Source organism: Panthera onca, chromosome A3 (assembly GCF_046562875.1).
Source record: "Panthera onca isolate mPanOnc1 chromosome A3, mPanOnc1 haplotype 2, whole genome shotgun sequence".
NCBI lineage: Eukaryota > Metazoa > Chordata > Mammalia > Carnivora > Felidae > Panthera > Panthera onca.
Window position 1 is genome coordinate 22,782,544 of NC_138341.1, and position 24,735 is coordinate 22,807,278.

General features: G+C 53.4%; 1 protein-coding gene and 1 long non-coding RNA gene across 3 annotated transcripts; one reads left to right on the forward strand and one right to left on the reverse strand.

Moving 5' to 3' along the window:
• The first annotated feature begins 428 nt into the window (after nt 1-428).
• FOSL2 (FOS like 2, AP-1 transcription factor subunit) lies at nt 429-24,202 on the forward strand. The gene is made up of 4 exons (XM_060651593.3): nt 429-1,382; nt 11,202-11,453; nt 16,896-17,003; nt 19,422-24,202. Exons 1-4 carry the CDS (start codon nt 1,284-1,286, stop codon nt 19,938-19,940), a joined length of 978 nt encoding a protein of 325 aa, XP_060507576.1. The 5' UTR covers nt 429-1,283; the 3' UTR covers nt 19,941-24,202.
• Nucleotides 10,401-13,935, reverse strand: LOC132690775 (uncharacterized). 2 transcript variants are annotated; one of them, XR_009615496.2, is made up of 3 exons: nt 13,826-13,935; nt 11,168-11,276; nt 10,401-10,688 (listed from the first exon to the last, which is right to left on the reverse strand). It is a non-coding gene; the product is annotated as an uncharacterized LOC132690775 (long non-coding RNA). The 2 variants fall into 2 exon arrangements; XR_013554786.1 differs by having other exon boundaries at nt 11,124-11,276.
• Nucleotides 24,203-24,735: the final 533 nt, after the last annotated feature.

The following is a 24,735-nucleotide window of genomic DNA, read 5'->3' on the forward strand; positions in this document are numbered from 1 at the left end:
CCCTCTCCCTCCACGTCACCCGAAAGCGAGGGAACCCGCACTCGCGTCCTCTAACGCAAATGACCATCTTTGGCAACGTGCGCCAATGGAACAGACCAAGGGCGCTGGGCTCGGGGGTGCGCGGGGGTAGAGAAAGGCCAGGGCCAGGGCCGCCTCGGCGCCCCCAAGCAGCGCCCGCGGTCCGCTCCTGCCCAACCACCGCCTTTCTTCCCCGCGCGGGGAGTGCGGCTGGCGTCAGCGCCGCCGGGAGCCTGGGCACCGAGGGGAGCGCTGTGCCCGCCTCCTCCCGCGCCTCTTCCTCCTCCTCCTCCTCCTCCTCCTCCTCCTCCTCCTCCTCCTCCTCCCCCTCCCCCCGCCTCCCCTTGCGCTCCTCCCCGCAAGGTGGAGTCTGGGGTTGACGTGAGTGAATCCACATGGTACAGGGGCTGGAGAATAAAGAGTGGAGTTGAACTCGTGCCATTGTAGTGACTCATCTCGGGCAGAGCGCAGGGGCTCCGAGCGAAGCGAAGAGCAAGTGAGCGGCGCTCGGCGGGCCCGGGAGAGAGGGAGAGAGGCGCGGCCGGGCGAGGCGGCCCGTCCGGGAGCGGGCGCCGGGGAAGGGGTGCAGTCGGGCGCCGGAGCGGCGGCACGGGCAGCGGGGCCGCGTCCCTCTCAGCGCCGGCTCAGCTGGAGCCCCGCGGGCCCCCCCCTCCCCCCCCCGGGCGCAGGCTGCTTTCTCCCGGCAAGTGTCCGAGCCGCTCCGAAACTCCGGCGGCGAGTCGACCACAGGAAGTTTATTCTCAGCTCCTTTTCTAAAAGGAGGAAATAGAAGTTTCTCCCAGCCGGCAGTCTCTTCTTTTCGCCTCTTTCGCCCTGTCTGAAATCGGGGGCCCCCGGACCTGGCAGGCGTGACCCGCCGGGCTCCTGCTCTTTTTTAATTTCCAGTTTTTGATCCGGCCAGCCGTCCCGGCCGGGCTCCGGCTGCGCGCGGGAGCGGGAGGGCGCGCGCAGGGGAGGGACAGAGGGACGCGCGGACTTTTAGAGGGAGGGACTGGGTGGCCCGCCGGTCCCGCGGCGCTCGCAGAGCAGGAAAGAAGTGCGGCGCGAGGCGCTCGGGAGGCACCGTCCCCGGGCTGTCGCCGCCCCCCGTCCGCGCCCGCCACCGTCGGGGAGAAGCCCGGGAGCGAAGATTAGAGCCCGAGGCGCGGCCGGCAGGGAGCGAGCGCGCAGCAGCCGGTGCGCGGCCGCGGCGAGGGCGGGGGAAGAAAAACACCCTGTTTCCTCTCGGGCCCCCACCGCGGATCATGTACCAGGATTATCCCGGGAACTTTGACACCTCGTCCCGGGGCAGCAGCGGCTCACCTGCGCACGCCGAGTCCTACACCAGCGGCGGCGGCCAGCAGGTAGGTGCGGGCCCTGGGTGCACCTGGCGGCGCGGGTGGACCCCCGCCCTCCTCTCTCCGCCACTGCCTCTTTTGCTTTCTTTTCCCATTTTTGTCTTGGCGAGAAAATTCCTACGGGGTCACCGTTGTAGGTTCTGGATTTTCGTGTTGTCCGCCCACCGTTCTCCCCCATCACTTAAAAAACCAACCAACCAACCAACCAACCAAACTGGAGCGGGGAGTGGGCTTGAAGAGCCGGCCAACCTTTTCCCTCACGCTACACCTTATCCAGACGAGCTCCTGGAATTGCAGCCTTCCTTCCCGGGAGCCTGTTAACTCCTCTCCCAGAAATCGTTCCCCTCTCCCCCTTCACTTCTCCGTGGTGGGTAAAAAAAAAAAAAAAAAAAAAAAAAAAAAATCTTTGCACTCACTGGCCCCTCCCGACATCCAAGGACTCTTCCTGTGGGAAAGCCCTCTCCCTCTCTGCCCCTGCTCCCCATCAGTCTTAATTTCTGAAAGAGGTTGGGGATTCGGAAACATGGTTGGGCTCCTTCAAGTAATCCAGAGTGAGAGCGAGGGTTGTCGCCCTGGGAATAGGTGCGAAGGTCAGGAAGGAGGAGGTCAGCCTTGATAGGCTCCGGGCCTGCGCCTTTGTGCCCCCGTGCCCATCCATCTTCTGTTCGGGTCAGAGAAGGAGCTTGTACTACCACCAGAAGGGGCGCCTTGAGGGTCTGGGAGGGTACCTGGGGCAAGGAAGCCTGCAGAGAAAAGTGGGGGTGGGGGAAGAAGAGGCCTTGCTTAGGCTCTTGGGTGGTTCTGGAAGCGGAAAAACAACTTGTTTCTAAAGCAGCCGGACTGGTTTGCACTGGAAGGATTGTGCCTGCGATCTGTGTCTATAAATACCAGAAAGGTGCTGCTGGGGTGGGGGTGCCAGTGGGGTGCCTGCCCTGGGCAGCAGCCACTGCCCCCACCCCAGCCCGCCCCCAGGCTTCAGAGGGAGCTGGCTTAACAAATAAGGCCACTACTACCTGAAGCCCATCTCCCTCAGGATCTGCGGAGTCTCTAGCCAAGTTGGCTGCAGCCAAGAATTGGTCCGGTAAGGCAGTGGCCTTGGCCTCCAGAAGCCAGCCAGCCAGGAGGGGCTGGGGTTGGCTCCTGGGAGGGGTGGACCCTGCCAGAAAATAAAATGGAAACATGGCTCTCTTTAGGATCTGAAGAGGGATACCTTGTTCCAAAGTGATTCCCAATACTTGGTGAGTCCCCCAAATGGCTTTTCTGTGTCTTTCCTCTATCTCCCCTGGTGTCTCCCTAAGCACCGGCTGAAGAGGACCTAGTCTGTGCATTGAGGGCACATTCAGTGCACCTTTAATAATGAGCACCAGGCGATGAGTTTTCAATCTTGTCCTAAAAGTGATTTTGTTTGCTTTCCCTTCCCAGTGGTGGTTTTTATTGAATCCAAATAGCATTAAGCCACGGTTTGGAGTCCTATATGCCCATTCCCTCACTCTTTAATTCAACAAACGCCAAAACATCCCTCTCCTCCTCCCGGAATCCCAAAGAGGTCTTTTGATATCTTGTCTGTTCCTTTTGCTGCTGTTTTTGTGGCAGTCATCGTTGCAATATTACAATCTCACCGCCTGGCTTTGCTCAGACCCTGGGGCCTGAATGGGAAGTCAGACCGGACATCAGTGCCCCGATTGAATAATCTGTGTCACTAGGGCTTTGAGCCCAGGATGTGAGCAGAGGCAATTCCCTGTTTTGGAAGAAAATCAGACAGGAAACCAGTGCGAGGAAGAAGGAAGAGAACTCGGTCCGGCAGGGTGTAATGGGGCCTCATTACTGAAGCAAAAAGCAGCTGTTGGCTAATTCCTAGCATGCTGTAACACATGAGAATTTTGCAATTAGTAATAACTAGTGCATGGGTTCTCGCATATACGCCTGCCTGTTTGGCCCAGCAGCTTGAGTGAAGTGCCTTTCAAACCAGAGGGATTGGCAAGGTAATGCCACTTTGGACAAGTCTTTCAGCCTGTCCGCCTCTGGGGGGAGGGGGGGAGAGAGGGGTCTTGTGGAGGGGGGAGGTTTTTCCATCATCTCTCCAACTTGGAGCAAAGCTGTTCTGTGGTCCTCAGGACTGACTTGAGAGGCTTTTGTTACTTCACAAGTCTGTGCTATGACCCTACGGGCTCAAGGTAACTTTATTACATACCAGATACAACTTGTAATCACTTTATTTTCCCTCAGCTTCCTTTATGGGGAGGCTTTCCTGGCATTTAGTGGGGTCTTCCTCCTTTGTGGTATCTCAGTGGACCACTCAGTAGAAGAGCGTTCTCTGGTTTTCCTTTGGGCAAGTGAATATTACTTTTTCCTGCTCTGTTTGTGGGGTCTAATACTCCTGATAAGTTTGTTGCTGTCTTTTCAACCCAGAACCTTATCTCTGGCTTCATAAAGCTTGATTTTAACACATGGCCATGAGTTCCAGGGACTTCAGAGGGGTGGGGGGCAGATAATGCTTTGTTAAAACCACTCTTCGTGTATATGGCAGGAACTCGAAGCATGAGAAATATTTCCTGTTCCAGTTATAGTTTTAATCTCAAAACATTGGTGATTTTGTTTTGTCAATAATAGTTGCACACGCCTCCCCCTCCTGGCCTTTTCTTTTTATTGTTGTTGTTTTCTCTCTCCCCTAACTTTCCTAGGAAAACACCTCCCAGATATATGCCCTGCCTGGCTGCTCGACTATTACGGTTTCAGGACCTGAGCATTACGCAATCAGCCAGTTACACAAACATAGGTCATTTCATAACTTGTTTTCATCAGCTGGGCCCCCTTTTAATGAAAAAAACAAAACAAAACAAAAACAAGATCTAGGACTTTTCCAAGGCTGCCATTTGTCTGTTCCTCAGATAACGTGAAAATAAACCAAGAGGGACAGTTCCTCTTTGGAATCAAGGAATACCAGAGTTGCTCTCTTCTTTGGCAACCGCCCTTTCCCAAGAGACAGACAGACACACATACACGCACACATGCACACACACAAAATTCCCCGGAGTGAACTTTTGCCAACTGTACCAGGCTGGGACATTCCTCACATCAAAGAACTTTTACCAGAAATGACTGTGATTCCCAAGTCAGTCCCAATCACACCTCTCTACTGCCCCCTACGGGACATTCTTAGAAGAACTGTCTGGGGAATGTATTTTTCCAGCCCCAGACAGTGTTAACTTGGTGAGTTTTCGGAATTCTTAGGATTTTTTTTCTTTTTAATTCAGGACAAATAAATGCCATATATTTAAAAGCGGTTAACTAGGAACTGCCTGACTTTGACATGCAGTTTTCTTAAGAAATTTTGTTTTGTTCTAAATAAAACCTGGTTGAAAAAGGAGTGCTTTTTTTTCTTTCCCTGTCTTGATGTTTGTCTGATCTTTTGGGTAACCAGGAACAATGTCTTCAAATTCCCAAGGCGTGCTTTCTTGCTGTGTTTGTATCAGGACACTGGGAATTTTGGGGGGGGAGGTGGTCTTCAGAATTGGCTGGAAGGTGGGAGGTGTATATATGAAGGGTTTGGTGCCCCCCCCTTTGTCTTTGATCTTGTAGATGTTGTAGATTAGGATCAAACGAAATGTTATCCCAGGAATTTGTCTGTTCTACTGATTCTTGATGGTGGAAGTCAGCGTCAGTTTTTCATCAAAGCGAACGGGGTGAAATAGCAGTCATGTATTGTCTGAGGGGGTAGCTGAATTTTTCTGTCCAGGCCCCTGAGTGCATTGCCATTACTTTATTTCTGCCTGCCTTATTATTCAAAGTGAGTGTAAAGTTAAGGGCCTCATTTTCTTTTTTTCGTTTCTATCTTGATGCAAACACACCAGAAGTACACATCCAAATCCCTGTGGTCCCCTTTATAATTATTCACCGAGGAGACTAAATACTTCTTTGAGTGCCATGGCTCTTAGACTCACGTTTTACAATGCCCCTCTTTTGGAATTGCCTTCAGCAAATCCTTTTGAAAACCCTCCCTGCTAACAAATCTTTGTCCTTTGAGGGTTAGCTTGATATTTGGAAGTTGGCAAAAGATGTGACATATAAGGAATCAAGTCTGACATAGAAGGCTGGGTGATCCAGCTGGGTCCAAAGCACAGTATGACCCAGAGTTGTCTCGATCTTGATCTCAAGAGTCTTCCTGTGAGAGCAGGCACCGAGAGAGGGCACACCAAAGTAGGCACTTCGGCCATCTGTCACTTTAGATTTTCTTCCCCTCTGTTAAACAGGAATAAGGTGTTGGTTTTTGAGAACTCAGGAAGCTAACTTTGTGGTCTATTTGTTGAAAGAAAGAAAAAAAATAGCATCATTACTTTGTGGACATGTCTCATCCATGTTGCACGTGGTATCTTTTGATGGCCACAGCATTTCAACATGACGGCAGCTGCTTTGATTGAGGCAAATAGATCTGTTCCAAACCCCACTTGGTAACTCTATCCCTCTTCAACTCACTGGGCCAAAAAGAGAAGATCTGCATTCTCTTGCCCAGCACCATCTCACTGGCAGTGACTTGGCCATACTCACCCTGCTGGAGTTAAAGGGAATATCAGATGCCATGCCCTTCCACTGAGTGCAGAAGGGGTACATGGAATAGTGGGCATTACCCTTCCCACCCTCACCCGGTGCTTTGGAGTGGGGGTTCTGGCCAGAAGGGCCCTGGGAGGAAAGAAACTGGGGGACGCTGACAGGTAACTCGGCATCAGTCGCTTTCTCCTGTCCCTTGTTTTTCTTCTCTCCCTTGTTTGCTTCACCCTGGCCGTTCAGAGGAGGAAGGGGAGAGTGTGGTTCCTTTGAGCGAGCCTGGGAAAGAGAGGAAGCTGACGGGAGGCAAATCACCTGAGAGAGTGTTCATGTAAAATGTGGGGAAATCATGAGTTATTAGCAGCCATTTCCATCGTGACACAAATGGCTTTCTTCAGAGAGGAAAGGTCAAAGTGATACCAAATGCAGAATCTGTGAAGATTGATTGAATTCCATATAGAAGGCTTTGGAGAAAATGACACGTTTAATAAAAATAGAGAGCATTTGGGTCCAGCTGGACCTCAGTCGTGCTCTGGGGTGTATGAGGTAACATTTGCCCTCACTCTGTCCTCTTCCCCTGAGCCAGTCTCTGGAGATTTTGGAATTTTTCTTTTCCCATGCTGGGGATGTAAAGAAAAGAAAAAGGGGGAGGGTGGTTCTTAAGAGAAAGAACCCAGTCCATTTCCAGGTATGCACAGTCCTACCTGTCTGTCTGCTGAGACAAGTCACAGGTATTCATGGGCTTCGTGGCTTGAGTGGTTGGGGGCCCAGTTGAGAATCAATGTGATGGTGGAATACCTGGCCGACAACACCGCCCCTGACTTCCATCTCAAATGCCACTTGTGCCCAGCTCAGGAGTTTCTGAGATAAGCTCAACCCCATCCGTGTCTTCGGGAAAATGGGAATCCAAACCCTGCTTCCTAGACCCTTGTGCTTCCTAGATCCTAGACTGCTCTTGACCCTCATTTCTGAATCCAAGGCCTAGCTGTAAAATTCAGGAAGGTCATTTTCCCAAATCAGAAAGCGCTAGGCTGCAGGGACCCCTCTGACCCGGCGAAGCTTGGTGGCCGTAGGGCGCTGTGTTCTGAGCTGTCTTGCTTAAACAGGCTGTGGGAGCGGGACTGAACAGCCCCATGGCATCCTTAAATATAGATGCTTCGGGATAAAGAAGGGTCTTTATGACGCCAGAGACACACAACAAATCTTGTAAGGGCTCGAACTTCAGCTTCAGGGTCTGAGTGAGACTCCCTGGGTTAAAGGAACAGTTCTAATTGTGTTTGGCTTTTTTTGTTCCCTCTCTTTATTCTCCCCCCCCCCCACCCCCCGCTGAGCATTTGGAGAGGGAATGGGCCTCTAGAACAGGGGGCGCCAAACTATGACCCACGTGTCTTTGTAAATAAGGTTTAATGGAACATGGGCGTACCTATTTGTTTACATATCGTCTGTGACTGCTTCCACGCTATAATGGCAGAGTTGAGTAGTTGCGACAGAGACCGCATGACCCACAAAGCCTAAAATATTTACTATCTGGCCTTTTACAGCAAATGTTCGTCAGACTCTGCTCTAGGAGGTCGGTGGGGGCCAGTTTGTCCTTTTATAGGCATTCTTGCCCACCCAGAAGTCAACAGGATGACACAGTCAAATAAAGCATCTGGAGGCTTTGCCAGGCCGGAATGCCACACAGCCGTCCAGCATCTTTGATCCCGTCCCTGGAGGAGGAGCTCCCAAGGGGGCTGGAGAGCCCCCCCGGGGACTCAAGTGACGTCCTGGGTTCCCTGCTGTATCCCCCACCCCTCCCAGCACACGCTCGGTGCTGCAGCAAGGCTCGTGGTGTTCCAGTGCTCACAGCTGGGAAACCCCGTGTTGGTTTCTGCTCAGTATTAACCCTTCCAGAGAGCACCATGACTTATCCCCAACATGATGTTTGACTGATGGTCGGGTCTGCTGGCAGAGAAGACTGTCAGGCTGACTTCTGGGACCACGGACCCCCTAGCCTCACCTCATCTCTCCTACTCGGGTGTAGCTTTCTGAGTAATACCTTTGGAGCTGAGACAAGTCACATCGGCCAGAACCCATTTAAACTTGTGTGAGTGTCTCAGAGAGGCTCCTCTAGGAGACAAAAGCCTTCTTTATCACAGCCCCAGTCCCCTGTGGGGATGGGACATTGTTTTCCTAGGGCCAGTGTGTTATCCAGATGGCTTTACCTCCCTCTGAAACAAGTTGTACATGCATTTCGAGGCAGTCATTACCTAGTGCCTTGTTTTTATGGCTGTCTTGTTTTGTCTAGACCAAGCCATTGCTGCAAGCAATCTGGCTGTTGGCCGGGTAGCACATTCTGTAGAACCAGAGCGAGGGGACCGAGAGCCCCCAGAGGGGCTGAGAGTCGTCCACTTACTCCCAAGGAGTCTTAGTCTCCAAGCTGTGCTTTAGGGTTTTTGCTTGCTTCCCATGGCTGAGAGGGGAGCTTTTTGTTTGTTTGGCTGTTGGAATGAGGAGTGGATTTCTTGGATGCCGTCCGGAGGGAGAAGCTGACAGTTCCCTCACAGAGGTGGAGGGTCCCATCGAACCATCATGCTGGATGCCTCAGGTGCCCTTCAGACCCAGAACCTGACCTGAAGAGAGACATGGAATAAAAATGCCGGGTGCCTCCCAGGAGTGGGAAGCTGGCCATCTTTCCCGGAGCCGCCCCAAGCAGAGTGCACGGGCACCGTGGTGATGCGTGACCGCGGCGGCGGGGCTGCTGGTGATGACGATGCCGCCTTCCATTGGTTCAGAGCGGCGGTTCTCCACCCTGGCTGCACGTTAGAATCTCCCCAGGCATTTAAAAAAAAACACCTTATCAGAACCCCATCCCGGACGTGTTATTTTAGAACCCTAATGGCGAGGCTGGCTCCGGCATTGGTGTTTTTAGAAAGCTCCTCAGAATGTTCTAATGCGCAGCCTCGGTGGAGAACCACCGGAGTGCCTTTTATAGCCAGCGATTCTAAGGAGCTACTTGTTTAATCGTGACAGTGATTTGCGAGTTTGGTGTTCAGATTCTTCTTCACAGACAGGAGAACTAAGTCCTCAGTGATTTCGCGAAGGTGTCCGCCCGGGCCTCCTGGCTCCAGGTGGAGGGTTTCCTGCCACCACCTTCCTCTCTCCCCCCCAGCTCCCCTCCAGCAGCCCAAGAGAAGCGTAGCTGTCTGGGCCTTGCGTGCCTCTGCGCACGCTCAGCCACGCGCACGCGTTCTCAATCCTCTGCCTCCTCAGAGGCCCAGCTGAGTTGTCCATTTTCTTCTCCTTGAAGATCATTTCCTACTTGGAGTCTTCCTTGTTCACTGCATCCTTCCTTCCTTCACACACGCACACATACACGCACACCCAGCTCAGGCAGCTCCTGATAAAAAGCCGAATCATCTTTGCCTTCCAAGGTGACTCAAAATCCATTGTACTGGACAGCTCTTCTCATAGTATCCCAGAATCCACTGGTAACTTCACCGAGTCTCAGGATTCATCCCACTGGGGCTCTCCTCGCCCAATCCCAGAATCCATCGTGCTGGGTCATGCTTTCTTCACAAAACGCCCTTGCTCCGGGGCCCCAGGGCAGTCTGGGAAGGGAGGCAGAGACGTGCCACCACCCAGACTGGGGTCAGGCAGCTGGCAGGGGAGTGAGCAAGGAGGGGTCCCCAGCTCCCCCAGTTACAGTGAGGTGCTCTAAGCTCCACTTACTTGCATGACAGGAACCCAGGTGTCATCACCGGGGACAAAGGCAACGGTGGTGGCAGCCGCCATTGCTGCTAATACTTGTACTCCTGGTTGGTCTGACCAGGCCAAGATAGGAAGGGAAGCTATAGCACCCGTGCCAGCGATAGCATGATTTCATCTGGGATCGGACCTGTGGGGCCTCCTGGGTGAGAGGGGCGGTCGACAGGGATGAGCTGACACCCTGAGGGCAGCAGGGGTGGCTACGGCACTTGGGTCTGGATTTCAAGGAAGAAAAAAGCAACACTACGGAAGCTTGCGTAGCACCGTGTTTGAGAGCCTCTTTGAATCCTGACCCCCCTGCGTACGAGCCATGTGGCCTTGGATAAGTTACTCAGTCTCTCTAAGCCTAAATTTCTGCCTCTAAAGTGGAGATAATGGTCGTTCTTACCTCAGAGGGAGAATGAAGGAGATAATTTAGGTCAAACACTACCATGGTGCCTGTCGTTTAGTAAGTGCTCAGCAGGTGCTCTTATTGCTTTCATCTCGTCACCCACCAGATTAGGGAAGGAAGGAGCTGCAGAACTCCTTTGTGTGGAGATGGGGGTCACCCGAGGATGACGGCTTCATTAGGGGAGATTTCCCCTGAGGAGCTGGAAGCCGTGGGCTGCGGGGGCAGGGAGGCCCTTCCTTTCTCCCCTCACTTTCTAGTAGTCGCTCTGAAGAAAGAGGAGCTTGACCCATTTTAGTGTTTGTACTCTGTCATCATCTTATATTCTAAATAGGATGCTTCCTGCAGCACGTTCCAGAGAGTTCTGCAACTTGGTCTGGGCATGAATTAAGAGACAGGGAGAAAACGCTGAGCTAGCAGCACGAGAGTTTCCCACAGACACAAACATGAACACAGATAGATATGTAGGTAGGTAGGGAGAGACGCAGTGTGTCTGCCCCAAGCAAGATGGCGGTTAAGGGCGAGGAGAAGGAAGGTCTGGCCACAGATGCTACCACTTTTCAGTCTCATTGGTTGGAGGACACCTTTTCCTGGACCTGGTCTCACCCTGATGGGGTCACAGCCCCATCCTGAACCTATTCAGAAAGTAACAAAAGCAGGCACAATAAGTTTCCTGGTGATCTTTGTTGCCCCCCCACCCACCCAACCCGTGGGTGCGCCAATGTCCTCAAAGGGTCCCGAGCCCCAGTACCCCGGGGACTAATTGGAGGTGACCCAGAAGCTCGTGAGGCCGGGTAGGAGGCCTGCGCTCCTGCAGGTGCAGGCAGAGCTAGCCTGCTGAGTGTTGAGTGGCTAGGGGCCGCATCTGTCCTCGAAGTCATTTGGGGTATGACCACACCCTTACGAGCCACCTGGGGAGCGAGTTGCCAGGACCTCCGGGGAGCGGATCTGACGTGGGGCCTCAGGAGTAGTTAAGATCCCACTGATTCTTGGGTTGTTGGGTGTCCAGGGAAGCCCACCCAGTGTTCCGACCTTGGCCCCCCCCCCCCCCACCCCCGCCCAGCACTGACTCTGCTTCGCCTCCTGGCTCTGCTTGTCCTGTTCCATTATGCACCTGTTGGCTCAATACTGTTCTTTCCTCATTTCAGAAGTTCCGGGTAGATATGCCTGGCTCAGGCAGCGCCTTCATCCCCACCATCAACGCCATCACCACCAGCCAGGACCTGCAGTGGATGGTACAGCCCACAGTGATCACCTCCATGTCCAACCCGTACCCCCGCTCGCACCCCTACAGCCCCCTGCCGGGCCTGGCCTCCGTCCCTGGGCACATGGCGCTCCCGAGACCTGGCGTGATCAAGACCATTGGCACCACCGTGGGCCGCAGGAGGAGAGATGAGCAGGTACGGCTCAGATCAGTGTAAAGGAGGCTCGTCAGTGGCTTTCAGGGCCTCAAAACGCACAGTGTTTTTCTGTGGAACGGTGGGGAGCTGGGGGAGCGGTCTGGGAGCGAGCACTGGGGAGGAGACGGAGCTGGGGACCGGGGGCACACGACCCTCACCATTGGAAGCAGAGCTGGGGGCCGGGGAGTCAGGCCCGGCTCTGTCATCTTGCTCATGTCCCTTAGAATCTCCGAGTCTCTGTTTCTTCAGTTGCAAAATGGGGATCATGGTACCTGCCAGCCAGGACTTGTTGCCATGCAAATGAGATCACAATTGTGAAAACACATTGTATGTGGTAAGGTATCAGCAAATGGGAAGGACTGTTAGGACCTGCCTACAGTGGTGTCCTTCCCTGATCCTTGGCAGCGAAGCCACAGGACAAGCAGCCAACGAAACTCTGGCCGGGAGCTTTTTTTGGATTAGCCCTTGATCGTCCCCTAGGGTCTGTGGCAGGTGAAACACTCAGCCGACCTGCAGGGTCGCCCTCCAGGCCCACGGTACTCACCATTCCCTCCTCGGTGTCCGGGGCCTCCGGCTTGCAGCAGGAGCCCATTTCGGGTGCCTGGAATACCCGTCCCAGAAGCGCAGGGACGCTGGGGTCTTTGGAGTTTGCTCGGCTGCTTTAGCTGACTGCGTGTGACGGGAGGAAGTCAGGCATCAGCTTTTTTTATTCTCAAAGGGTTCAGCTTTGAGAAGGAGTCAGCCTGGCAGGGAGGGACACCAGAAAGTGTCGGGCCGTGCTCTCTACACACCATCTACCCATACCGAAAAGGCATGTCGTCCATGTCAATAGTGAACCAGGGTAGTGATGGGCCCCCCGATTCTCCAAAGAGAGGTCAGAATCATGCATAAAAATAGGGAGTGAGCCTTCCAAGAGCCCCATCGGTCCCCCTTCACAGATGACACAACCGAAGCCTTAGACAAACGTGCCTGGGGCCATTTGGCAAGAGAATAGGGAAGTCTGGACAGGAACCCATTCCCTGGATTCCCTGTGCAGTGCTCTCTTAGCAATACCGTGCCACCATGGATCCAGGGAAGGGAAAATACTTTAGCGGTAAAACCCTTTTTCAAATGAAATATTAGCCTGGAGGATCAATCCTATCCATTTCCACCACTGTCCACCTCCACTCTGAGACCCCAGGTCCACAGTGTTCCAATACAAGGACCTTCAAACATGGTGCCCTGTGGATAATCATGGATCCAGTTCCAGCAGTCCCCAGGGTACTTAGAATTACAAAGGTCGCTACTCCGAGACACTGGAAGCATTCATAGGCTCTCTGTTCCCCTGAGGACAAAGCGGGGCCTTGCGTCCACTACATGCTGGTTTGTTCTGCTAAATGGTAGGAGTCAGCGCAGGGCGACATGGAGAGTAACAGACACTGTAATAGATGCAGCTCTCCGTTGCTGTGGGGGCAGATGGCCAATATCCCCCTCACCGTTGCTTTCCGTAATTGTAGATATTGCAGTAGCAGTGATCATAATGTCCTTTATGAAATATGCTTCCTTCAGGAGCCCAAGGTGTCAAGCTTTCTAGTCACCGATGAGTTGGATCCCCCGCTTATGTAAGTGACCCCGAAGTAAGAACTGGTCTTGCGAGGGATTCCTGAACTAGCAGGACACAAAGCAAGATGTGCTGAGCACTCTTCCTTCTTTTCTGGGCCTCACCCACACTAAGTTTAGAAGCTTCTATCTGGAAGGGACTTTGGAGACCAGCTTTTCCAGTTTCCCCTCTGTCCCCATTTTACAGATGAGGAAACAGAAGTCCAGAGAGGAGAAGGGCCCTGTCTTCTCTCACTGAAGAGAGTTAGTTAGTGGCAGAGCCAGGACTGGAATCTACCTCCTTTGACCTTCAGCCCTGTGGTTTTCCCACCGCACTACCCTAGGCATGCCTTTAGGACAATCTGTCTGGAGGATTTCCTTCCTTTTCGGGGAGGGAGGGAGAGAGCCAGGAGCATTTTGTCCCACATCAGTTAGGAATTCAGACAATCATCTGGCAGCTTGGAGGAAGCCTGGGGAGTAGCATCCTAGAACCGTGGCTCTTTGGGTTCCTAGCCCTAGGGTCTTTTCTCCGAAGCTGATTTCCTCCTTCCTGACTTCCCCCAGGGGGAGGAGCCTGTGACCCAGAGCCAACATGGTGCCTCACTGCCCTGCTCCAAGCCTGCCCAGAGGCTGCCTCTTAGGCCAGTGGCGGTGACCCGAGGAGGCCGGGAGCAGAGGGTGTGTGGCTTGTGGGTGGGAACTTGGTGGTGCTGACACACTCAAGCTTTAACCGCGTTGAAGTCACCACCCCTGAACACTTCCTATGCTGACAGCTCCCCCAAGTTGCCCCATACCTTACAGATAGCGGAGAGACTTCTGGGCTAATCAGGAGGCCAAAAGCGGTCCGGAAGCAGCCAAAGGGGGAGGGAGGCTGAAATGTACCACAACAAGGTCTTCATCTTTTCTGCCCCTCGTCAGCGAGGGATGAAGGCCTTATCTGGGCCTCAGGGGGAGCCCAGTAGCCCTTTGCGTGGTGAATCCTGAACGCAGGGCTGCTGCGGGGCCAGCAGGCCCTCGGTAACTCTGCTGGGCTCAGGTTGAGACAAGTTTAGAAGCAGCAAGTATTCAGAGCCGCAGCCAAGTAGCCTCATGACCTCAGCTGGGCAGCCAGGCCCCACACAGGGCCAAGGTGCCAGGTTTGTGCACTGTGGATCTCCGGTTCATCTGGATTCTTCCAGGGCTCAGAAAAAGCTTCAGAGAGGAACCTCGGAATTCCATCTTCTTTCTAGCACTTTCTAGGTTAGAGAGGGCCCTCACACTGAGTCTTTTTGTTTGTTTTTAATTCTTTTTTGTTTTTATTTATTTTTGAGAGAGAGAGAGAGAGAGAGAGAGAGAGACAGAGCTCGAGTAGGGAAGGGACAGAGAGAGAGGGAGACACAGAATCCAAAGACAGGCTCCACGCTCTGAGCTGTCAGCACAGAGCCCAACACAGGGCTCAAACCCACGAACCATGTGACCTGAGTCGAAGTCCGACCCTTAACTGACTGAGCCACCCAGGCGCCCCTCACACAGAGTCTTCATCTGATCACCACAGAAACTTTTTGGAAGGCAGGGCAGGTCCCAATAATTCCATTTTCTAAATGGGAAATCTGAGGCTTAGAAGGTTTGGTGATTTGTCCACGGCAACACAGAAATGTCATATCAGGGTTTTGTGTTTTTTTTTTTTTTAAGTTTATTTATTTAGAGAGACAGCGTGAGTGGGGGAGGGCCCGAGAGAGGGTGAGAGGGAGAATCCCAAGCAGGCTCTGCACCAACAGCACAGAGCCCGACGCGGGGCTCCAACTCACCAACTGGGAGATCATGACCTGAGCTGAAACCAAGAGTCGGATGCTTAACCGACTGAGCCACCCGGGCGCCCCCATATCTGTGTTTTGCTTCCAGTCTGCCTTAGACCTCTCAGAAGAGAGAATGTGGAGCCTTTGGCTCTCTAGGGGAGGCAGAGGATTTCCGAGGTCGGGGCTGAAGACAGGGCTTGAGGACGGAGGTGGAGGCGGGACGAGGTGTGGGACCCTGAGACCAAGTCTTTGGAAGGGGCCTGGGGACTCCCAGGCAGACCCTGTGCTCTCTGTGCCCCACCTGGAGACCACTGCAGGGGGCAGAGGCACAATGAGGGTGGAGCTGATGCGGGAGGGGAGCTGGGTCTGGTTCTTAATCGCGTGAGGTGAGGTCGTGGAGGAGGTGAAGGAACATGAGGAGGATCTCCCGGGTGTGAAGGAGGTCCCCGGGGCAGATGCAGGACGAGGCGGGGCTCAGCCGAAGCCCTGGGAGATCTGAGGTGCCAGGAGGCTGGTAGGTCTCCCTAGCGTGCCAGGATTCCTGCCTCCCCCCTGAGCCACACACCTTGACTGCTGGAGGGTGGGCAGTGGCTTTGAAAGTTGAGAAGGTGTGACGAGCCTCTCTGTGCTCAGGTGGCCTGATGCCTCAGAGGGACTTATGTCCAAGGAGTTGACAGGCACGTTTTCATGCCAGCGTTTGGAGAATTTGACGTGGGGCTCTGGCACCTTGATTGGGCCCATAGGGTTACCTCAGTGTAGACAGAGATGGGATTGTCCTCTCCGATGCTGTGTCCTGCTTTGCTGTTCAGGATATCACAGCAGCAGACCTGCAGGGTTGTGGGGAGCCCTGGGGACTCTGACCTGAGCCCAGTCAGGTCCGTGACTCCCTCCCTCTCTCAGTGGGGACAGTTTCTCTCACCCCTCCAAAAGTGGCTTCGGCTTTTTTCCCATGCTGTCCCTTAGGGTAGGACCCAGATCTTACTCCTCTAAGAATCTTCTAAGCCTTCAGTACTAAGCTTGGCACGTAGTGGGTGTGCTATCAGTGTCTGAGAACTGCGCAGAATGGTCTTTCTTTCGGAATTACTTTCTGCCTTGGCCCACAGCCATCTCCTCCTGTCACCTCTGCCTGCACTGAGGGGCACTGGGGTCACAGGAAGGGCTATATGTAAACAGAGCCTCAGCCCTATGTAGTGGAGCAGAGTTCTTGCCCAGGGGGCATGAGTCACAGGCCCCCAACCAGCCTCCTTGCAAGAAGCTAGATGAAACGCTCTGCAGAGGGATTTCTGTTCATTTCATTTTCTGATAAATCTCCAACCTCTCAAACCACACCCGGCACATGGAAGGTTCTCATTTGTTGAATGAATGCGGGTGGTGGGCAGCAGGATTTAATGTGCCTGGGGGGGTCCCTTCTCCTTTTTGCCTGTCCTGTCCAGCCTGGCGTTGTGCCAGGCACACTAGTGAGCCCTCCAGGTTGAACTGTGAGCCACTGGCACGCTGGGGCTGGTAGAGGAATTGGAAGCCGGGTGATATCCATGGCCCACCTTCTGGCAATAGAACATCCCCCATCCCCCCCCCCACCCCCACCCCCAGTGGTTCTTACTCTGGGCCGAGCTACTTAACCAAATGGGGATAATGAGGCTTGCAGAGTAGGCAGAGTGGTGGGGAGGAGTAATTGGCCAGGGTTTGGGAGAAGCTGTGTAAGTGGGTGGGGCCAGGCCTGGCTGGTATGAAGGGACTCTGGGAGGAGCAACCCCGGCTTCTCCTCTCTGGCCTTAGCACTGGATCAGGGCTGACATGATAAATGCTACCATCTTGTCTGGGCTGTTGAGTCCTTGACACGTTGCTGCCCTGTTCTCCTTCTCAAACCTGGGACTGTCACTTTCCAGGGTGGGCTCAGCTCTAAGTGCCCTCCCGGGTGGCCACAGCAGGGAGCGCATATTCTAGAATTGCTGAGCCCAACCACACTCCTCTCGCCTCTCTCCCTTCCCCCCATACCCATCCCAGAAGAGTTTCTTAAAATGTAGTTAGGAAACAAAGCTGGGGAACCATTTACCCAAACCTAATCATGATCTTTGACCTTGGCCTCTAGCTGTCCCCGGAAGAGGAGGAGAAACGTCGAATCCGAAGGGAGAGGAACAAGCTGGCTGCAGCCAAGTGCAGAAACCGACGCCGGGAGCTGACGGAGAAGCTGCAGGCGGTAAGGAGCTCCGCAGGGGCCGGGGGCTCTTCTGGGTGGGCACGTGCTAGGGCCCCAGGCCTCCTGGCCTCCCACCCTCTCCTCGCCCACCAGTGGCCTGTGTAGATGAGTCAGTGCAGACAGAAACATTCCTTCCTTTGAGCACGTAGGTTTAGCATTGCCCTGATTAGAGTAGAGATTGGGGGAGAGTGCTGGCCTTTGGCACCAGCCTGGGCCCAGAGAGGGAGTTCAACAGCCTGCAGGGACCTAACACCTGTGCGTCTCCTGCTCTCAGACCTGCTGGGGCCCCTGGGTGAGGGATGGCAGAGAGTGTTGGTATTGCTAGGCCCTGAGAGCCCGCGCAGGCCCAGACCTGCCCCCTCTGGGGCTACTTCCCAGCCTTCCAGCTGCCCCCATGCCTACCACCAGCAGGAATGATCCAAGCTAGCTGGTGTGGACAGGGGGAGACTGCAGTCTGAGGGGGTCTCGAAGCTCTCTGGGTCTCATGGAGATGGTCATGTGCCAGCTGAGTCGTACTGTCTTGGGGTTTTCTCATATCCTTCGTGGGCAGGAGGATTCCTAATCTCTGCTATGAGCCTGAAGCTGTCACCTTGGTACCTCATTCTGCCCTGTGAGTCACTCTCCCCTGCTGCCTAATTGCCCACACCTGGGGGCTGTGGCCCTGCCCTTCCCTCTCAAAAGCCTGACCTGACCGCGTAACTCCCTCCAGAGCCTAGCCCTGCGAGATGGGCTGAATGGCATGTGGAGGAAGCCCAAAGTCAGGACTAACTCTCCTGAGCAGAATGTTAGAGGGAGACTGTTGGCAGTCCTTAACAATGACCAGCCAGGGACGGGCTCTGGAAATCACAAATTACCTTACACATCCCATGACGTTCTCGAATGCTCCCGGGTACCACCCACCTGCTTCAGGTCCCCTTTGTCCAAGAGTGAGAGCTCTTGGGGGTTGAATGTGTACTGTGTGAATTCCATGTAGCCTGTAGCGATGTCCCGTGGAGGTGTGTGTGAGCATCGGGAGGGAGACCGGGAGCTCTCCGTCACTAGGTGAAGAGATCCCTTAGTGATCAGTACTCCCTGGGTAGACTCCCCCAGGAGAGTCCTCCCTACCACTAACCTTCTAAGGGGCCAGGTCCTCTTGAGTCTACCCTGGGTGCTCCCTACCACTAGCCCCGGAATAGCCCCTCCTCCTCCGGGCCGCCTGCTTTCCTCCCCTCCCTCCCTCCCCCAGAAGCCTCACACCCTACTCCCCCGCCGCCCCACCCACCCCAGCCACCCAGGCCCCTGAGCCACATCCTCCACAGGAAACCTCTCATAAGCTCATGACGTTCGTCAGACCCTTGAGACAGATGGAAACTTTTTTTCACTGTGGAATATGCTGTACTCTGCTCAGCGAAGCTCTGGCCCACATCATCTCATTCTTGAACGGGAATCGGTGTTAGGGGAAAAGTGGGGAGGAGGCCGTGACACACGCCTTTTCACCTTTCATACCTGCTCCTTCCATGTGCTTTGCTGCTTCTCTGGCTTTGTACCAAAGGGAGGGGGCCGAGCTCCTCGCCACGGGACCCCGCCACCCTCCTCGCCTGCTCAGGCTGTCAGGTTCCTCATCTGTTAAAGCACAGGGACTGAACGGAATATTCTCCCAGGGTTCTGTGAGTCCCAAAGCACGTGCTTCAGAAATTAGAGTAAAAAAGGGAAGTGGGGCGGTGACGATTTAGCGGGGACTAATGGAGAACTTCCTGCCAGGCTGGCACTGTCCAAAGCTTGTGTGTGCAGCGTAGAGTTTAGTGTTTATGCATCCACAGGCAGGCTGGACAGGGGTGAAGGGGTATGAGAAGGATTGGGGGGGGGGGGGTTGCAGCGCAGGGAACTGCATGCTGCTCTCCCTTCCCCTCCAGACCTCACTGTTCCCCCTCCTGGGAAACTGCAGTCCTGGCAGGGGGGCAGTAGAGCCTGGTAGCATATGGACTCTGGAGTAGATACATCAGGGTCAAGTCTGGGCTACCCTGTAACCTGCTTGCTCTGTGACACTGGGCAAATGACAAGACCTCTCTGAATCTCAGTTTCCTCATCTGCAAAGTGAGGTGATTGATGATGCCTGCTTTAGAAATCTCCTGGAGGATTGATCTGCAGTGCCTGGCACAAAGTAAGCCCTCCGTCGTGGTGTCATTTCAGCCTTCCTCCAAGCCTACTTTCCTCCTTTCTCAGGAGCTTTGGACATAAAAGGAATCTTGAGCCACCAGGTGACTCAGAGCCAGTGGGGTCCGTGGCCAGGGGTGTGAGCGGGCTGCTTTCACAGTTGGTCCTCTGGGGACAGCTCTGGTTTTCCTTTTCTCGCCTGGATTGGAAGCCAACCGCACCCCCACCCCAAGCAGGTCTCCCTGGCAGGCTCCTATCCCTCACACACCTCTCTTCCCCCTGCAGGAGACAGAGGAGCTGGAGGAGGAGAAGTCAGGCCTGCAGAAGGAGATCGCTGAGCTGCAGAAGGAGAAGGAAAAGCTGGAGTTCATGTTAGTGGCCCACGGGCCCGTGTGCAAGATCAGCCCCGAGGAGCGCCGATCCCCCCCAGCCTCTGGGCTCCAGCCCCTGCGCGGTGGAGGCGGCGGAGTGGGTGCCGTCGTGGTGAAGCAGGAGCCCCTGGAAGAGGACAGCCCCTCATCCTCATCGGCCGGGCTGGACAAGGGCCAGCGCTCTGTCATCAAGCCCATCAGCATTGCTGGGGGCTTCTACGGGGAGGAGCCCCTGCACACCCCCATCGTGGTGACCTCCACGCCTGCCATCACTCCGGGCACCTCGAACCTCGTCTTCACCTACCCCAGCGTCCTGGAGCAGGAGTCGCCTGCGTCACCCTCCGAGTCCTGCTCCAAGGCACACCGCAGAAGCAGTAGCAGTGGGGACCAGTCATCAGACTCCTTGAACTCCCCCACTCTGCTGGCTCTGTAACCCAGCTCCCAGGGGGTCCTCGTCACTGCCTCCTTCCCAGGGACCAGCACCTTCAAGCACTCCAGGGCCGTGAGGGCAAGAGGGGGACCCTACCAGAGAAGAGAGCTTCCCGGCTCTGGGGACACCCAGGTGGGATTTGGCGGTGAGGTGTTGAGGACTTTTGGTGATCTCTTAGAACTCACGGGACCTCCTCCCTCGTTCATCTTGCAAAGTGAATCCTGTGTCTTGAAAAGCCTTGGAGAACTTGGTTCAGTGGACTCAGGCATCTCTCTGGCTTCTGAAGAGCCTGAAGCTGGTGTGGACCGTTCCTGTCCCTTTGTAACAATCTGTCTCTGGAGTGATGGTGTCCTTCCCCGCCCCACCAAGCATGCTCAGTGCCTTTTGGTTTCACCTCCCCTCTATTCGCCCCTTCCTCTCCCCAGTGTCGATTTTACTTCCTCTTGGTTTTTATCAAAGTTGCCATGACATTTCATCGGGGTGGTCTGAATATTAAAGCTCTTCATTTCTGGAGATGGGGCAGCAGGTGACTGACTCTTCTGCTGGGGCCGACTTGTCCAGAAGGGGACAGTCAATGTGCAATACAGAACCTTCCCTCCCTTGACACTCCCCGGTCCACCACCATCTCCAGAACCACCAGCAGGGCTCCCTGAGCTCTCAAGGAGATGCTGCCATCACTGGGAGGCCTGGAGGACCCTTCCTGCCCATCCTTGGAGACAACTTTTGGAGGAGCGGCTTGGCCAGAAGACAGGGTGTGAGTGAGACAGACGGGGCACAGGTTGGGTTTGCCAAATGCCTAATTACCAGGCCAGGAATAGTGCCAACAAGCCACACAGGTGTGTCGCAGCCAGCTTCCCTTGACCTGGTGTCTTGAGCAGGACGTCTCCTGTAATTACTGCCTCGCCATCCTGCCCCTGGACCCTTCTACTAGACCAGGGAGGTGTCCCTCCCTAGGAACCGCACAGCACTCCCAACTCTCTATTGGCTCTGCCATCCCCGGTCTGGCTCTCAGGGTGACGCCACCCACAGAAATTTAATGAGCGTGGGCCTGGGCCCTCCCCAGATTACTGCCCGGGGCAGGGAGGGGGGGGCACCTCCCCAAGCCTTGAAGGCACCTTTGCTGTGAAGGGAAAGGTAGGGGAGGAAGGAGGGGAGGCAGAGTGGGATTCGCCTCTCAGTGAGATGTCAGGCCTTTTCTGCCCTCTGTGGTCATCATCTGCTACCTGATGGGGTGCTTTCTCCCTTCCACACCGTGTCCTCCCAGTGTGCTCCTCAGGTCCAGCCAGCCAGCTGTGAACCTCTGGCCCAGAGCTGTTGCTAAGGCTTGGGGCTTTCATGCCCTTCCTGGGGGCTGCTGAAATCAGAGATGAGATGTATTGCTTCCCACTGCAGGGGGCGGGGCGTGGGGGCGGGGGTCCTCCTGGCCTCTTGCAAGAGCACAGCTGAGCAAGGGCCCTGCCTCCCACCCCTCTGAGCCTTTTTCTCCCTAAGGCAAAGCGCTGGCTGATCTTCTAGAATTGGCCTCTGCTGGGCTAGTGCTTTGGGGGAGACCCCACTGTTGTGATTCAGCTCTAGAGATCATTGTATGATAATTTAAAATTATATAGATATTATTTAAATCAAACCCAGTGGGGGTTAAATTTCAAAGTTAGTCTCGGGAGAGAAAGAGAGAGAGAGAGAGAGAGCTGTGACACATTAGCTCACTTGTTCCTTTCACACACCCAGGCCTCGAGGGCGGGTCCTTACTTAATGCCCCTGACCCTCCTCTGTGCACTAAAATGGAACACGCAGAATGGAGCCGCCAAATGCTTAAAACATGCAGCCCGCTCTGACTTTAAGTGATGTGGGGAAGGATAAGCCATGCAGAGAGTGGAGTTTAAAAGAAAAAGGATTTTTTTCCCCCAAAAAACCTTAAAAATGTTATTTCCCACATTCCTTGGCTATGATGCTGCCCTCCCGATTTCCCAGAGGTTCTGGGCGGGGCATTAGATTGGGCAATTGAGTTTCTGGCTTTGGATTAACGAAAGAAATAGCAGTCAGCCAGGAAACGCAGGAGGTGGGCAAAGAAAACTGGGGTGCGCTCTGCTTTGAAGGGCTTAATCATCTCAAGTGGTATTTGTGGCCAATTGGGAGCTATTTGCTTCTTTTTGCATATATATATATATATAATATATATATATATTATATATATTTCCTAAATGAAGCTGCTTTTTGGTGTTTTATTTCTGAAAGTCCCTTTGTGCCCCCTTTGCACAGCACTGATCCCGAGGCAGGCCGTAATCTGTGACTTGGGGCCAGGCTGGACATTCCTGGGATAGCGTTTGGCCTTAGTACAGATTTCAAGCTGTGTTGGCTTTGGGACCAGCAGGAGGGAAAAACCACCGCCTCACAGGGCTTTAGAGGCCTCTAAGCTGCGTTCCCATTCAGGACCCCCTGGCTTTGTTCTTGGAGGTGGGTTGGCTTCCCCAAAGCCAGAGGTTATTTGGGGGAAGGCTGACCATTCACACCTAACTCATGAGCATATCCTCAGTTAGCTGAGGCTTCTTCTGGCTTGTTCTTGAAGTTCCTGCACACACACCATTGTTCCAGAATCACCGGACTCCAGGCCTGCTTTCTCCTCCCGTGGCTCCGACTAAAGGAACAGCTGCAGTGGGGGCGCCTTGGTGCTTAAGCTGGGAACTGCTGGGCCTCCCCTGTGTCCCCAGCCGCGAGGCAGCTGGTGTGGACTCCAGTTGGGCTGCAGGCAGCTCTGGGACGGCATAGGGCAGGCGCGCCTCGACAGGCTAGTGTGAAACACACGGTCCTCGTGGCCACCTGGCTGGCCTCTCTGGGATCCGTCCTCTTCCTGGCTGAGTGGAGGGACACAGCTGCTGACACAGGAAAGAGAGGAGATCCCAGGTGAAGCTTAGGAAATAGCCGGGGCCAGCTGCACGCAGAGCTTTCGTGGGGAAGTTTGCAGAAAGACATCATTGTTCTGCCTGTGAGAAAGGCAGGTGCGCCCACTGGCCAGTCACACAAGCATCTCGGCCAGGAGCCATCAGAGGCTATGGCTTCCTTTCCTCAGGCTTTGGGGACAAGAGTCTCTTCTCTGCTCCCACTGGGCTCTGAGTCTAAGGGAGGGCTCGACGCCATAGGCAATGGAACTTTTCTCCCTTTGATGGACCAACAAATGTTCCTGCAATCTCATGTTTACCTTTCAGGTTGATCTCCTTTCCTGATCAGATATCACACAGCCCCTCGAAGAAGGAAAAGAATAAGCACCTACTATGTGCCAGGCACTGTATTAGGCACTTTTATAAATATACCCTCTTTAGGATGAGACTAAGGGGCGAGGGTATCCCCTGTTAAAGGCCCCCAAGTAACAGATAAACAAAAACACTTAGAGGTGAGAAGGTCCGTCTTCAAAGATCTCAGGCAAGGTTGCCCTCAGTCGGAGGTTTGTTCTCAAAGACCCATCCCCCACAGTACCCTCCCACCTCCAAACTTCTTTTCCCTCTCCCTTGTCATGTGCTCCTTTGGACTCCTCAGATGGTTGGAGGGGTAACCTGAGTCCTTCTAGAATTTGTGGACCAATAGGATATGTGATGTGTGTAACTTCCTTTAAAAACTTAAGTAAAGGGGTCTTGCTACTTTCTGCTTGTTGAGTCTTCTTGGCATTTATCTTAAAAGCCAGCATCTCACTATTTATTGACAGGTTGGGTGTGTGTGTGTGTGTGTGTGTGTGTGTGCACGCACGTGCACACGTGCGTGCGTGCCTACATTTCCAAGTGTGCCTCCTGCAGCTTTTAAAAAGAAAACTCATCCCACTACTAATCTGACATCTCATGCTTCTAGTGTTTGGGCCATACATTAACAGAGGATTTTAATTGGCCAGTGCTGATGTGTTCAGGAAAGGCTGGGTCAATTTGAGCGGGGCATGGGAAGGGGAGGGGGAGAAGAAATTGACATTTATTTTATTATTTATTTAAAATGTTTACATCTTTGTGTTGTACCAAGCCTGAATAGAAACAGCATTAAAGTACTCAGTTCCTCTCTCCCTCTCTTTCTTCATTTTTGTTTTTAAATTTAGGCTAATGATGCTTTTTTTTTTTGTTTCTAAAATGACTTGTGACATGTGCTGTATAAACTGTATAAAAAGGTTCTGTTCTTAAAGACGGATGGTCATTCCTCTGGGGACAGTGGTCACCAAGAAGTCTATATTGTAAGAGAATACAACGTTCCTCAAAAATTATTTTCTCTGTGTGATTAAACGTTTATTCCATTTATTTTAGTTTGTGGTTACTTGATATCGAGGAAGAAAATATTTGCCTTTGTATAAAGAATAGGTGTCAGGGTGTCTTTTCTGCAGCGAGAGATGTATATATCGTATTTTGGTATATAGTGGAAAACCATAAATTTCGTGCATCTGTATTTGAGATCTGTCAATGATGTGGAGTAAAGTCTGCTATAAGATCCTGGAGGAAACAGGTTGTACAAGAGTCATAGCTCTATGGGGAATTTAATTACCTTTCTGAGCATCCTTTTTTTTTTTTTCTTTTTCTTTTGTTTTTCTTTTCTTTTTTTTCTTTTTTCTTTTCTTTCCTTTTTTTTTTTTTTTTTTTTTTTTTTTTTTTTTTTTGTTTAAGTATTGGTGAAATGGTCCCATTGGAAAGGCTTCTAAATAGGCCTCTCCAGGCAGGACTGCGAGCTCAAAAATCTTTGTATAGTTTTGAAAATTGAGGAGTAGTTCTGCTCTGAAGCATCTCTGGTGGTGTTTTCTGTTGTTTTGTTATTTTACTGTAATCCAAGCCTACAGTAT